General features: G+C 35.4%; 2 protein-coding genes across 6 annotated transcripts; both read right to left on the minus strand.

The window, feature by feature from the left end:
* Window positions 1-1063: 1063 nt before the first annotated feature.
* LOC107606520 (UPF0481 protein At3g47200-like) lies at window positions 1064-8851 on the minus strand. The gene is made up of 3 exons (XM_088493934.1): window positions 8680-8851; window positions 7334-8076; window positions 1064-1790 (listed from the first exon to the last, which is right to left on the minus strand). The coding sequence occupies exons 2-3, from the start codon at window positions 8074-8076 to the stop codon at window positions 1256-1258; spliced, it is 1278 nt and encodes a 425-aa protein (XP_088350060.1). The 5' UTR covers window positions 8680-8851; the 3' UTR covers window positions 1064-1255.
* A 2480-nt stretch (window positions 8852-11331) lies between these two features.
* On the minus strand, window positions 11332-14973 carry LOC107608803 (uncharacterized). Of its 5 annotated transcripts, none has more exons than XR_015892296.1 (4): window positions 14326-14973; window positions 14093-14184; window positions 13024-13092; window positions 11332-11763 (listed from the first exon to the last, which is right to left on the minus strand). XR_015892296.1 is itself a non-coding variant. In XM_021106997.2 (3 exons), exons 1-3 carry the CDS (start codon window positions 14493-14495, stop codon window positions 11681-11683), a joined length of 345 nt encoding a protein of 114 aa, XP_020962656.1. In that variant the 5' UTR covers window positions 14496-14973; the 3' UTR covers window positions 11332-11680. The 5 variants fall into 5 exon arrangements, 1 of the variants encoding a protein (XP_020962656.1); XR_015892295.1 differs by having other exon boundaries at window positions 14093-14231; XR_015892297.1 differs by having other exon boundaries at window positions 13477-14231.
* Between the last annotated feature and the right edge of the window lie 364 nt (window positions 14974-15337).

Here is a 15337-nt window from a genome sequence, read left to right on the forward strand (position 1 = left end):
CATTGCTTCAATCTTCTTTACAACGTCATTAGGATTCGGAGTTGCCATCTATATGAATAGATTAATACTTTTCCTTTTTAGTTAGAATTTTATATACTTATTTGTTACAACACTATGGAAGAAATTATGAAATTGAGTATTTGATTACGTAGATGCTATTTACATAGATAGATTTTATATCAGTTAATATTAGCAGAAAGTTAAAAAAAAAACATTGGAGGATAATGCGATATAATAAGGCACACTCACCTTTCAGCCTTTGTGTATATTTGTAAAGTGAAACGATATGAGAGTGTGGCCTTTGACTCAGTACAAGTTGAACCTTGTGTCAGTAATCATTGTTTTACAATCAAAAGTTTTGGAAGCATCACAAAAGATTGTACAGCATGGGTGGAATAGGACACACAAACTTACAAAAAAGCAAGTTGAGTTCTGAGATTGGGAAAAAAATAAAGACAAGTATAATGATCTTAGCTTGCAAAGTGAAAGTATATCACTTTTTTTTTCTTGGATGCTATAAGGCAAGTATCACTGAGATTATAAAATAAGAAACATATTTATACAAGGCTCAGCTTCAAGATATACTATGATGCAGAGTGATCAACCCATTAGTTAATACAACTTTATTACACAATAGAAAGATATTAGAAGAGGATGTATATTCACGTGTAATAACCAATTAGAGTTAGTTATATTCCAGCCAGCAAGTTAGTTAGAATAAAACTAGATTTGGTAGTTTTTGTTAGACCATTCAGCTAAGACCAACTATATAAAGCTGATAACCAAGACTATTAGTTTAAGCTTTACATTCCTCTGTTCATTACTTGTAACACAAGAATAGATTGTGAACCCTTTCTCTGATTGGTTTTGTCATTGAAGGTGGTTACTTGTATGAGAAGCTTCCAAATGATAGTCTAGAAATGCATATTAATCTTTAACTTACAATTGAAAAAACTCGCTCTTTTTAAGATAAAACATAATTTCAGAATAAAGATGTGTAAATAATGTATAGAAATTAGAAACCAACAATAAAAAAAAGATCACACTCAAACTTGATACAGAATTACAGAGAAGGAATATGCCATATGCAGTGGCCTTCAATAATTACATAACAAAGTGGCCACATGTTCATAATAAACACTTCAATTCTTAGAAAATACAAAGATATTAAAACTACCACACCATATCGGGAATTAAACATATAATCATCCAATCCACACTACACAACACAAACATTAATCTAGTACTAGTGTTTTCAATGGAGGATAGAAAATACTGTTTGAATAACAGTGAGAATAAGAAGAAAAATTCCAGCAATAGAAGCTACAGTCTTCCATGGAGTGTTGCAGTAATCGCGCCTCAAAGTCGCAACATTTTTGTTCCAAGGGCGTGCACAGAAAGCATTCAACTCATCAAAAATACGGGAATATTGCACATTAAAATCTGGATACAAAAGGTTCACTCCAAGACCATTGAACATTTTGGCCACTGCATTGCTATCACCTAACCAATTCACAATTATTTTTTTCTTAATAAGGAAATCTACATCTTTGTCTGCATTGATAAGAAAATCAAAGAAGATGATATAGTCTGTGAGGTAGGATTCATAGATACAGTGACATTGTTCGAAAGCTAACAAATTTCTCAAAATAACTTCAGTCCAGTCATCCACACTAATAAATGGGATTCTCAAAGTACAGCCTGAAATTTCCAAGTCTAGTAAGCATTTATCATTTTTGTTTACCTCAAACTTCACTCCAGCTTCATTCAACTTAGTTGCACTATAAATTGTTCACCGTTGGATCGGCTTGAAATTTAAACTGCATGTTATTATCATCTTGTTCTTCATTCTGGTCGGTGGAGATGTTGATTGGAGATTTGCAGTGAGAGAAATTGGCTTCGCAAGAGAGAAATTAGGTTTCCCGTTTTTACACAGAGCAGCAATTTTGGAACGGCAGTTTCTCATTCTTTCACCGTTGGATCGACGTGAAATTTGAACTGTAGATTCTTCACATCTTGTTCTTCATTCTGGACGGTGGAGATTTTAATTGGAGGTCTACAGAGGGAGAAATTGGCTTCGACAGCAGCTCTGTTTTTTGGGTATATTTCATCTTCTTGCTTTTCATTTGTGAGCTTTGGTGCTTTGATGTTTTGGCTGGTTATATGCACATTTTTGTGCTTTGTTTGAGACTCTCTTGTACCTCATTTGATTATAGTGGAACTATTTCATTGGTCTGGACGACTCGTGGTTTTTACCTCTTACCTTGAGGGGGTTTTCCACGTTAAAATCTCGGTGTGTTCTTATTATTGCTTTACTTGCTATATTTGCTTGTTATAGTTGCTGCCATATTGTGTTGTGAGTGCTTCCATATTGTTTTTGTGTTGGACATTTGTGTCGTTTCCGCTGCTAGGCTCTTTCATACTGGCATCAGAGCTTGTTGGTATTTTTCTGGGCTTGTGAGTTTGTGAACAATGGAAGCTAATACTAATACTAGTAGGATGATCACTCTTAATGGTCCTAATTATGATTTGTGGAAGTCAAAAATGGAAGATTTGCTTTATGTCAAGAATTTTTATCAACCAGTTTTTGGTACAGAGAAGCCTAATGATAAATCTGATGATGATTGGACTTTGTTGCATAGACAAGTCTGTGGATATATTAGGCAGTGGGTTGACGATAATGTGTTGAACCATATTATTGGAGAGACACATGCTCGGACTCTTTGGATTAAGCTTGAACAGTTGTATGCTCGAAAAACTGGGAATAACAAGATGTTTTTGATTAAGCAGTTGTTGGCTTTGAAGTATACAGATGGGACATCAATGACAGATCACTTGAATAATTTCCAAGGAATTATGAATCAGTTATCTTCCATGGGTATCAAGTTTGATGAAGAGGTTCAAGGATTGTTACTTCTTGGCTCCTTACCAGACTCGTGGGAAATTCTCAGAATGTCATTGTCCAATTCTGCTCCTGATGGTGTAATCTCTATGGATCTTGCCAAGAGCAGTGTTTTGAATGAAGAGATGAGAAGAAAGTCACAAGGTACATCGACTACACATTCAGATGTTCTTGTTTCTGAGTCTAGGGGGAGAAGCAAAAGTCGAGGTCCTAAAGGTAGAGATCAAAGTAGAAGCAAGTCTCGAGGAAAGTATAAGAATATTGAGTGTCATCATTGTGGTCAAAAGGGACATGTGAAGAAATTTTGTTGGCAGCTAAAGAAGGAGAAAGCCAAGGCAAGTAAAGATAAGAGCACAAATAAAGATGATGGTAGCAAGGAAGACAAGGTTAATGTAACTCATGATGATTTTCTTGTTGTTGAAGAGTTTGAATCTGTTAACCTTGTTGATAATAGCACTAGTTGGGTGATTGATAGCGGTGCTTCTATTCATGTTACATCTAGGAGGGATTTGTTTACGTCCTATACTCCTGGTGATTTTGGTGATGTAAAAATGGCTCATCAAGGTGTTGCAAAATGTGTCGGTGTTGGACAGGTTTGCTTGGAAACCTCCAACGGTACCAAGTTGACTTTGAAGCGTGTGAAGCATGTTCCAGATATTCGGTTGAACTTACTTTCTGTTGGTAAGTTGTGTGATGAAGACTTGGATAGCTCATTCTCTCGTGATAGTTGGAAGCTCACCAAGGGTTCCATGGTTGTTGCTAGAGGTACTCGACACTCTACTCTTTATTTAACTCAAGCAAAGATTGTGAAAGATGTTGTTAATGCTGCTGAGTTTGTTGATGAAACTGATTTATGGCATAAGAGATTATGTCATATGAGTGAGAAGGGCATGAATATGTTATCCAAGAGGAATCTTTTATCTGGTTGTAAGGTTGCTTTGCAAAAGTGCAACCATTGCTTTGCTGGGAAACAGAACAGGGTTTCTTTCAAGAGCCACCCACCTTCAAGGAAGTCAGAGATACTTGACTTGGTGCATTCTGATGTATGTGGGCCGATGAAGACAAGAACACTTGGAGGGTCTATCTATTTTGTAACCTTTATTGATGATCATTCTAGGAAATTATGGGTTTACACTTTGAAGACCAAAGATCAAGTTTTGAATGTGTTCAAGCAATTTCAAGCTTCTGTTGAAAGAGAAACTGGGAAGAAGTTGAAATGCATTCGTACTGACAATGGTGGTGAGTACTCAGGTCCATTTGATGCTTATTGTAAAGAGCATGGTATAAGACATCAGAAGACTCCTCCGAAGACTCCTCAGTTGAATGGCTTGGCTGAAAGGATGAACAGAACATTGGTTGAAAGAGTTAGGTGCTTATTGTCACAGTCTGGATTGGCAAAATCCTTTTGGGGTGAAGCTTTGAGCACTGTTGTTCATGTCTTGAACCGAACACCATGTGTTCCCTTGCAATTTGAAGTGCCAGAGAAGGTATGGTCAGGTAAAGATGTTTTTTATGATCATTTAAGAGTCTTTGGATGTAAAGCTTTTGTTCATATTCCTAAAGATGAGAGATCTAAGCTTGATGTAAAGACTAGGCAATGTATTTTTATTGGCTATGGCATGGATGAGTTTGGTTACAGGTTTTATGATCCTGTTAACAAGAAGGTGATTCGGAGTAGAGATGTTGTCTTTGTTGAAGACCAAACATTGAAGGATGTTGATAATGCGGAAAAGCCAATGGTTCAGCCTAGTGATGATTTTTCTGACTTGGATATTACTCCCTCTATGCCTATGGTAGAAGATGGTAGAGTTGAAGCTCAAAATAATGAGCATGATACAAGTGCAGGTGAAGATGGAACAGTTGATCCAATACTTGATGAAGTTGGTGATGATGATCAAGATGAAGAACCAGCTTTAGAAATTCCTGCAAATGCACTTAGAAGGTCTACAAGAGAGAGAAAGCCTTCGTCAAGGTATTCTCCACATGAGTTTGTTTTGTTGACTGATGGGGGAGAACCTGAATGCTTTGGAGAGGCTGTTGAAGATGAAAGCAAAGCTCAATGGCTTGAAGCTATGCAAGAAGAAATGAAGTCCTTGCTTGAGAATGATACCTATGAGTTGGTGAAGCTATCGAAGGGTATGCGAGTTTTGAAGAACAAATGGGTATTCAGAATCAAGAATGAAGAACACAATTCTAAGCCTCGGTATAAGGCTAGATTGGTTGTTAGAGGCTTTAGCCAGAGAAAAGGTGTTGATTATGAGGAGATCTTTTCTCCTGTTGTGAGGATGTCATCCATTCGTGCTGTGCTTGGATTAGCAGCGTCTCTTGATTTGGAGATTGAGCAAATGGATGTGAAGACAGCTTTTCTTCATGGTGATTTAGACAAGGAGATCTACATGGAGCAACCGGAGGGCTTTGTTGTTAAAGGAAAGGAAGATTTTGTGTGCAAGCTTAAGAAGAGTCTTTATGGGTTGAAGCAAGCTCCAAGACAGTGGTACAAGAAGTTTGAATCTGTTATGGGGAAGCATGGTTACCGTAAGACAACTTCAGATCATTGTGTATTTGTGCAAAAATTTTCTGATGATGATTTTATCATTCTTTTGCTTTATGTGGATGATATTTTGATTGTGGGCAAGAATGCTTTGAGGATTAATGAGTTGAAGAAACAGTTGAGTAAGTTCTTTGCTATGAAGGACTTGGGTCCTGCCAAACAAATTTTGGGCATGACTATTACTCGTTATAGAGATTCCAAGAAGCTTTATTTGTCACAGGAGAAGTACATAAAGAAGGTGCTTCAAAGGTTTGGCATGAATGATGCCAAATGTGTTGCTAGTTCTTTTGCTCCTCATTTTAAGTTAAGTACCAAGCAGTGTCCAACCACTGATGAGGAGAAACAAGCAATGGATGAAATTCCTTATGCCTCAGCTGTTGGAAGCTTGATGTATGCTATGGTGTGTACTAGACCAGACATTGCTCATGCAGTTGGTACTGTGAGTCGTTTTCTCTCTAATCCAGGTAAAGAACATTGGAATGCTGTTAAATGGATTATGAGATATCTCAAAGGTACAACTAACTTGAGTTTGAGTTTTGGTGGTGAGAAACCTTTGCTAGTTGGCTTTACTGATGCAGACATGGCAGGAGATATTGATTCTCGAAAGTCTACTTCAGGTTATTTGGTCAAGTTTGCAGGGGGAGCTATTTCATGGCAGTCAAGGCTACAAAAGTGTGTTGCACTTTCTACCACAGAGGCAGAGTTTATTGCAGCAACTGAAGCATGTAAAGAGTTGTTGTGGATGAAGAAGTTTCTTGCAGCACTTGGTTTCAAGCAAGACCGTTATGTGTTGTTGTGTGATAGCCAAAGTGCTATTCATCTTGCCAAGAATTCTACTTTTCATCCAAGATCTAAACACATTGATGTTAGGTATCACTGGATACGGGATGTGTTAGATTCAAAGTTGTTGGAACTTGAGAAAGTTCACACTGATGACAATGGTGCTGATATGATGACAAAAGCATTGTCAAGAGAAAAGTTTGAAACATGTTGTTTGATCGCCGGAATGGCGAGAGCCTCCACCTAGTCGAGAAGGGGGAGATTTGTTGGGTTTTTCTCTCCTTTGTGAGGCCCAAGCCCAACATTTTGAGGGTGTCTCTTGCACCCATTGTGCCACAACCCTAGTTCAGATTTTTGGGGTCATTGAGAGTGAGTGAGAGTAGCCACCAAGTGAGAGAGAAGGGGAAAAACAAAATTCCCGTTTTTGTCCAAAGCAGTAAATTTCAAATATCAGTTTCTCAGTTGTTCACCGTTGGATCGGCTTGAAATTTAAACTGCATGTTATTATCATCTTGTTCTTCATTCTGGTCGGTGGAGATGTTGATTGGAGATTTGCAGTGAGAGAAATTGGCTTCGCAAGAGAGAAATTAGGTTTCCCGTTTTTACACAGAGCAGCAATTTTGGAACGGCAGTTTCTCATTCTTTCACCGTTGGATCGACGTGAAATTTGAACTGTAGATTCTTCACATCTTGTTCTTCATTCTGGACGGTGGAGATTTTAATTGGAGGTCTACAGAGGGAGAAATTGGCTTCGACAGCAGCTCTGTTTTTTGGGTATATTTCATCTTCTTGCTTTTCATTTGTGAGCTTTGGTGCTTTGATGTTTTGGCTGGTTATATGCACATTTTTGTGCTTTGTTTGAGACTCTCTTGTACCTCATTTGATTATAGTGGAGCTATTTCATTGGTCTGGACGACTCGTGGTTTTTACCTCTTACCTTGAGGGGGTTTTCCACGTTAAAATCTCGGTGTGTTCTTATTATTGCTTTACTTGCTATATTTGCTTGTTATAGTTGCTGCCATATTGTGTTGTGAGTGCTTCCATATTGTTTTTGTGTTGGACATTTGTGTCGTTTCCGCTGCTAGGCTCTTTCATAAATTTGGGTTATCTTTTTTCCTCTTGCGCGTCCAGAGGCTGATGGTTGGAAAAACTGAGAGGATCTTAATAGAAGCTTTCTTATTAGATCTGTGAAATGAGCTATTCTACCAACACTAGATAAAGTTAGCTCATTATTATAACCTGGAGGAATGGTATTATTAGGAACCACAAGAAGAGTGAGACTTAATAATGAAGGATGGTTACTATTCAAGGTAGAAGGAAAAGCTAGATTGTAAAGCTTGTCAAGAACAAAGAAAGGGACTTGATTCTCAATCAACAACAAATCTAATGATATAAAGCCCCATAACCATGGTGACAGAAAAATGGCATCCTGCAACTGCTTGAAATGGATCCTCAGTAAAAACTCTAATATGAAGCAGCAGTCCACCAAGATCACCATAACATGCTTTTCCTTACAAAGCTTGATGTCATCTGAGTAACAACCACGAACCTCTGCCTCCAGCTCTTGCACGCAACTCACAAAACTTTCCAAGTTCTTCGTCTCGGATCTTTCAATGAATTGTCTGCAATATAATCTTTTATGATACTCCATCTTTAGCAGTTTTTCATTTCCATGGTGAAAAGGACCAATTGAAACGACCTCTGGAGTGTATGCATCTTTATTAAACTTGCGGATGTTATGGGGCACCCTGTAGATGCAGCATTTCTCTGTAAAGTGAGGTTGTCCCTCCTCCAACATTGTTTTAATCTCCATTACAGTTTCATTTGGATTCTTACTTGCCATCTATATAAAATTATAAATAGTTGACTTTTTAGTTGACTCGTCGTCAAATTTCTTATAACTATGCACCAATTATTTTCGGAACACATTAAAATTCGCCACTAAATTAAATACGTATAAAATATATATTAAAATATTTGTTTATTACATATTTGATTATTTTACTTTTTGACAGATTTGATTATTTTAATATTATTTTATTAGAAAAATATTAAATCAATATGTATAAATATGTATAATAATAATTAATGTAGTAACCAATTTTTAATATACATATTTTTGTATTTAGATCTGCAATTTTGACTTTCATAAAATACTCTAATTTTATCCTTGATCTAAAATAAATTAATAACACAAAATTCAAGAAATATGACTGGATGTATATAGTTTTTGGTATTTAAGAATTAACTAGTATTTTTTATGTCTAAAATCAAGTAAATAACTAAATTATGTATTTATTTTTATGTTCATATGTGGAAATAACTTAATTTATGTCTTTATGATTATTTATTTCTTTTTTATAAAAATAATTCTATATTAGTTAATGTTAGCAGAAAGGTCAAAGAAACTTTTGAAGGATATTGCAATATAATAAGACACACTTACCTTGAGGCCTTTGTGAATTTGAAAAGTGTTGCCTTTGACTTAGTACCCTACACAACACAATACAACACAACACAACAACAGTTGAACCTTTTGTCAGAAATCATTGTTTAACAATCAAAAGTTTTGGAAGAATCAAAGAGTTTGAATAGCATGGGTGGAATAGGAAACATGCACAACCTTATAAAAGATACAAGTTGTGTTATGCGACGATAAAGATATAATATTATATATAGCTGAGATTGGGAACAAATAGAGACAAGTATAATGATCTTAACTTGCAAAGTGAATACAAGTATATCACTTTTCTTTTTTTTTTTCTTGGATGCTCTAAGGCAAGTATCACTGAGATTATAAAATAAGAAACATATTTATACAAGGCTCAGCTTCAAGATATAATCATGAGTGATCGACCCATTAGTTAATACAAATTTATTACTTCTAGCCCATTTTTTTAGTATTCAAATACACAATAGATATTCACGTGCAATAACCAATTAGAGTTAGTTAGAATAAAACCTGATTTGGTAGTTTTTGTTAGACCATTCAACTAAGACCAACTATATAAAGCTGATAACCGAGACTTTTAGTTTAAGCTTTACATTCATCTGTTCATTACTTGTAACACAAGAATAGTGCACATTCTTTATCTACAATTGAAATTGAAAAGCTTCTCTTCTTTCCTTTAAGAATAGTATTCAATTATTTTTTAATTACATCTAAATAAATTACAGTTAATCACATTATTTTAGATGTAGCAGTTTCTGCCATTAAATGGAAGGGATCTCATCAATGTACTTGATGTTTTGCAAAAGTGGTCCTGCAAGCATGAAAACTGACAATTCATATGTTTGACTAATTGCTATCATCGCTCTGTACTCTCTTGCCCTGAACCCTCAGCAACTACTGTTCTTTAAGTCTTTTCTCAATGAACTCCAAGATAAAAGTGATTCTGGAATTCTCTGCTTGCAAGGGTTGCATACATGGCTATAAATCCATTCAAATACAGAATGATATAGAAAACAATGAAGTAATTCAGATACATAATAATAACAATGACATTCAAATAAGTCTTTTCTCAAATGAACTCCAAGATAAAAATTTTAGTACAAAGCTCTGAAACTGTTATCAAAGGAAGAAGCAGAAAGTGGAAGAAGGCCAACGTGTTGGATTCAACTCTTTTGCTAAGTACTATATTATTCTTTCGACAATTTTCTTTATCAATGTTTCTCAAACAAACTCGAGCCAGCTACTTTCTTTTTTAATTCATCTTAGTGTGATGAAACTGTGAAATCCGCACGCTTGGTTTCTAGCTTCAGTCAAATGTTGGCTTACTCATATTTGTCATACTGATGTATGTTTTAATTTCTTCTGTTAATAATATTCTAATTGTTCTTATTTTTATGTTAATTTCTATTCAATTATCATTTTTTAGGTTTATTTGTCTTTATGTCATTAACTCGTCCCATGACAAAGCATATTGTTCTCCTTAGTGTTCTCCTAATTTTCTGCAAGTGCTTAAAAATTGTCTCGAATTTATTAGAATTTAGAATTGTTATTTGGCCAAACAAAACTATTAATGGTTAGAATTAATTTTCATCCCCTGCAGTAATCTATGTAACTTATCACCGATTATGGTCAAATTTATTATTTCAAATTGAGTTTCACTATTAGCAAAGATAAATATAATTTAAATATTTTATTCTTATATGTTTAGCCATAAGATATTAACCATGGTTACCTCCTAATTTGTTTTCCAGGTTCTGTCTTTGAATCTGTTTTCCAGTGACCAAGTTTATATTTGAGTTTAAAAACAGCTTTTAACAGACTTTCATTATTATTTGCCTTTGATTATTATTTGTCTTTGAACATGTTCATTGTTTACCTAGCACTCCCCCTTATCTTATTATTGGCTTCATCATCTTACTAAGACTCAGTAAAGGAGTGCAGTATTACAACATATTCTTTATTCTTTACGGTGACACAATTCAAAATTGACACGTACTTACCAAAAACTAGAGTCATCTGTATTATTGTAGGGCACATATTCACACAATATAACTGAACACAATGAACATGCTATCCATTATCTAAAGCAATTTTAACTTGATAAATATTAATTAAACATTTCCGGAATACAGTATTCCACATGAACAAATTAAAACGCCCAAAAGAAAATTTCATGAGATAAAGGCAAGCTACCAAAATTGTTATTTCGCAGCAGTACAGGCTCAACCGAACAAAATTTTTCTTACAATAATGAAGAATCCTAATTTCTAACTATTTTATACAACACTTGACAATATGATCTTCTTTGCTATATACAAAAAGAATTGTGACCTATGTCAAATATATCAATAAAGAAAAAGCCAAAAAGGACAATCTTAAATTCTAATTACATACAAATATGAATGAGACTAAGTTTTATTCCGTAGTTGCTTCAATAAACCCTCCATTGATACAATCTTTTGACTGAGTTTTTTAGCAATGGTAAATTGCTGCCCAGAGGACTCTGAAATACCAAAATCACTGATTAAGGCATTGATCTTTTCCTGTGAATCTGCAACTGCTTCCTCCAACAAAGTTAATGTCGGTTCCATCGTCGATTTGTGCAAGCTTTTGTTTACCAGCTTCAGTGATGGACAAAATCCCCTATTGTGGACACTATCATCTCTGCTGTGCTTAGGAGAGAAAATCTTGTCAATGCCTTCACTTCCTGCATGCCCATGAAATCAACTTCAGATTTGCACAGAAAAGGAAGGTGTTGAGCCTCATCACTGGTTAAAACCACCTCTATCTGCATAGTAAAATCTTAATCACACACAATGATCATAGACAGAGAGACAATGACATCATGATTAAATATGGAATTCCCATTACTGGTTGCTTAATAGTGAACGTTAGATTTTCCACTTCCCAATTAGCCATTTCAACTTCAACGTTATCCTCCCTTGATACCAAACCCAGCTGAAGACAAATTCCCATAGCAGTACCGTTAACCTTTTTAGCACCATTTGCAATTGATTTTGACAAATGAATCTCTTTCGGTCTCTGCGGCTTCATGATCTGCATCCCTTGGATTCCAACCTGTAAGAGGTATGACAGAACACACCTTAATAACAGGAAAGACAATGACAAATTGCACAGAGAGATCATCAATTAGTATCTGAGTTTCAGTTTATTTTTAAGACCTCCAGTGCAAGTAAACAATTGTTGACAACCCTATCAACACAGCCACCACCAGACCTGATCTCAGTGTGTAAGGTCGATTGCATGGACTAAGCTAGTGTCTTCTTATGGACCATGTCTTATCGTAAAAATCTAAATTCATCTAAATGCTTTTTCATGTAGGTGTGCTTGGTCTCCCCCTATCTTTGACTATTAAGCTACCCTCAGCCTAATCTAATCTACTTACTAGAACTTCCAGTAACCCAACTTTTTCTCACATGTCTAGCTGTGCCATAAATTTTTTCTCTTTAAACTTGAGTGGTAGATTTTTATCACAAATAACACTCATAGCATCACTCAGCTTCTTCCATTTCACCTTAATTTCCCATGTCGTGCTTTATCGCAAACCTCTACACTGCTAGTTCCAGGACAGAAGAGTTAGGAAATCAATAACTAGTGTAAAAAAGTTATTGAATCTTATTGACATGGATAGATGATTTAAGTCATAGTAAAAGAAATAATTCTAAATTGATTTTTGAAAAGAGTATGTCACACAGAACAAACAAAAATTGCAGCCACTGACTCGACATCCAAGCAACCATAGATTGAATTTAGTACTCCATTATATTATAATTTTAGTATACCAAGGGCACCAATTCAATTTAGAAATAAACTAGCCAGATTTCTCAATGTGATTTAAGCAAGACTAATTAAATCATTAACTACAGATCTATCTGGATATGTTGTCAGATAAAATGAATTGAAAAAAAAATACTATATTCTTGAAAGCATCAAGAAATCCTTAATTCCAAAAGAAGGTTTATCAAATATTTACAAGGACCAAAAAAGAAACTTCCAATATATGTAAGGACTAAATATTGGAGAGTTTAGACTTACAATGATCAAAGTTTAGAACTAATACTCGTAGCATCAAATATGTAAGGCCTAAATATTGGAAAAGCCTGCTAACAAACGCCAAGAAATTTTTTTTGAGGGACTAAAACCAAAACACCCTATATTAATTTAAATACTTATAGATTAGTTTGTATATAGTTTCCACTCAACTTAAAGTCCTATTAACACCGATAAACAATATGAAAGACCCATGAGCAAAACAAGATTAGTTAATTACTTAATCCTTTCAATAGTAGTTATTCGAGCAGAGCATATAACACAAACCTTAAAACATAGACCTGCAATGGTAATCCTGGTCAAACTACTGTCATTTTCTCCCTCTGAAAGACTTGTCTGTAAGGAAAATATATAAACAATTAATTGTTCCCCAGCGGATGCCAGAAATATTATGGCACATCAAAGGACCAATAGACACAGCAACTTGCCAATGCAGAGAGAACTAGATAAACATTTTTCATTAATGTATTTAAAATAAGCAAATGCTGAATAAGATCATCCAAGATAAACATGTAGAGGGAGTTTCTCATCTTTGGGATTTGAATACTGAGATAATAACTAAAGATTTTTAACCTCATCAAGCCAAATTCAAATACATTTTCCAAATTTATTGTGTAATACTTCCAGTATAAATTGCATGAACATGCAAGACAAATATGCCCTTAGCTCTACAGTCAGCTTGCTTTTCAAATATGAAGGCAAGGGTTTATGTTTATGTACCTCTAGATCAACAAAAGTATTGTAATCATAACTCAAAATGATTCAACGGTAGATACACCCTTCCATTCTTCTTTTAGAGGAACTTTTTCTAGTTGATTATATTGTACCTACTAGATATAAGAGTAATGTAGACTCGATCGGGAAGAATAATGTCAGAATATCTCAGAAAAAATTCAATATATCCTGCATATTTAATGTATGTCACGATAATCTTCAGAATATAATATGGAATGTCATTAACGAAGGATTTTGTTATTTGTCATTTACCAATTATACTATGTTTATTACTTTAATTAGGGTTAGCAGTTCTTGATATATATATATATATATATATATATATATCGGTTGATTTTTGTTTAACTTTTAAACACTTACATCATTCCATGCATGTTATAAATCCACCTTTCCCTATACATATTCTATGGCATCAACAGGTGACGCAAACGGTACCAGGAAGGGAAGAATGATTCACAAATAAATAAAGACACAAAAAAAATATAATCAAGGAAATCACCCAAGAAAGAAAAAGGGACTGCATTAATAGTTCAAGCTGGAACTCTGCAAATTGTATGATCATTTTTGAATGCCATGGAAAGAAAGAGCATAGAATTTGTACCGAGACAGTGGCAGCAACTTCCACGGCTACATCGCAGATGTAATTGTAACATCAACAGCTCCAACCGTTCCATGACAGCACCAATACCAATACTGGAGATAATTTCCAGCAGAAATGCAACAAAAGTTGAGCGATAGTACTAAAACAGAGACATCAGACATATATCATTGCAATTAAAACAAGAGCATGTAAGAAAAGAACAAAATGCAGCAGAGTAAAGGTGGAAGCATTACAGTTTCACAAATGGAGTCAGAATAGGGGAAAATGGTACTGATTCAGAGACAAGAATGAAGGGGGTGTGGGGCTGAGCAAGACCAAAACAGCAGACGCGACGATGGTGAACGGCTCCTCCATCGCGACCCTCTCTTCCTCCCTTCTCTGGCCAGCTCAAACTCTCCTTCATTCAGCAATGACGGCGGCCCCAAACAGAGACAGCGGCGGCCTCAACGGCAATGGCTTGTCCGTGAGGGAGGCGGCCCTCCCTTCTTCCCTCGTCGCGGTTCTTCCTCTTCCGTGAACCCCCTTCTCTCTCTAAGAAGCTCCCTCATTCACTCTCTCAAGCTTAGCAACGGCTCCATTCGACAATGACCCAGGCAACCACAGCGACGATGGATGCTTCAGCGACGATGGATGCTTCAGCGACGGCAACAAGGCACGGCGCGCCTCCCTCTCTTTCTCTCTCTGGCGTCTTGGTTCTCCTCTCTGTCTCTTTTTCTTTCTTTCATTCTCAGGGTTTGGGAAAAAGAGGAGTAAGGGTATTGTAGGGATTTTACAATTATCTTCTCTTAAAATTATTGGTATCTCTTCCAGATATGCTAATCTATTACTCTGTTTCATGTCATGTTGGTTAGTATTTCTTTTTAATCATTTTTGCTAGTTTGTATCCTTTCTAGCTTTTGATTAGTACACTGAGGAAAACCATGACTATATGGCATTTTGTGTCTTTGTCGGATGATGATGATCTTTATTGATTAGCCAACAATGTTAGTCTAAATGCATGTTTTATCTTACAGTTGAAATTGAAAAGTCCTCACTCTTTTTAAGATAGAACATAATGTTTGAATACTAATCTATCTGTCTATTTTTAATATACAAAAATAGATATATAAGTATGCACCACATTACTTTTGAAACATTTCTTTTCTCCTGCTAATGCTATGTCAGTAATATTACTTACTTGACATAACTTTAGAATCAACCACTCAATTTTTGCCAAATTAACTATTATTTTCAAATCAGCAAAAA

Source organism: Arachis ipaensis, chromosome B7 (genome assembly GCF_059453495.1).
Source record: "Arachis ipaensis isolate K30076 ecotype BB chromosome B7, ASM5945349v1, whole genome shotgun sequence".
Taxonomy (NCBI): Eukaryota; Viridiplantae; Streptophyta; class Magnoliopsida; order Fabales; family Fabaceae; genus Arachis; species Arachis ipaensis.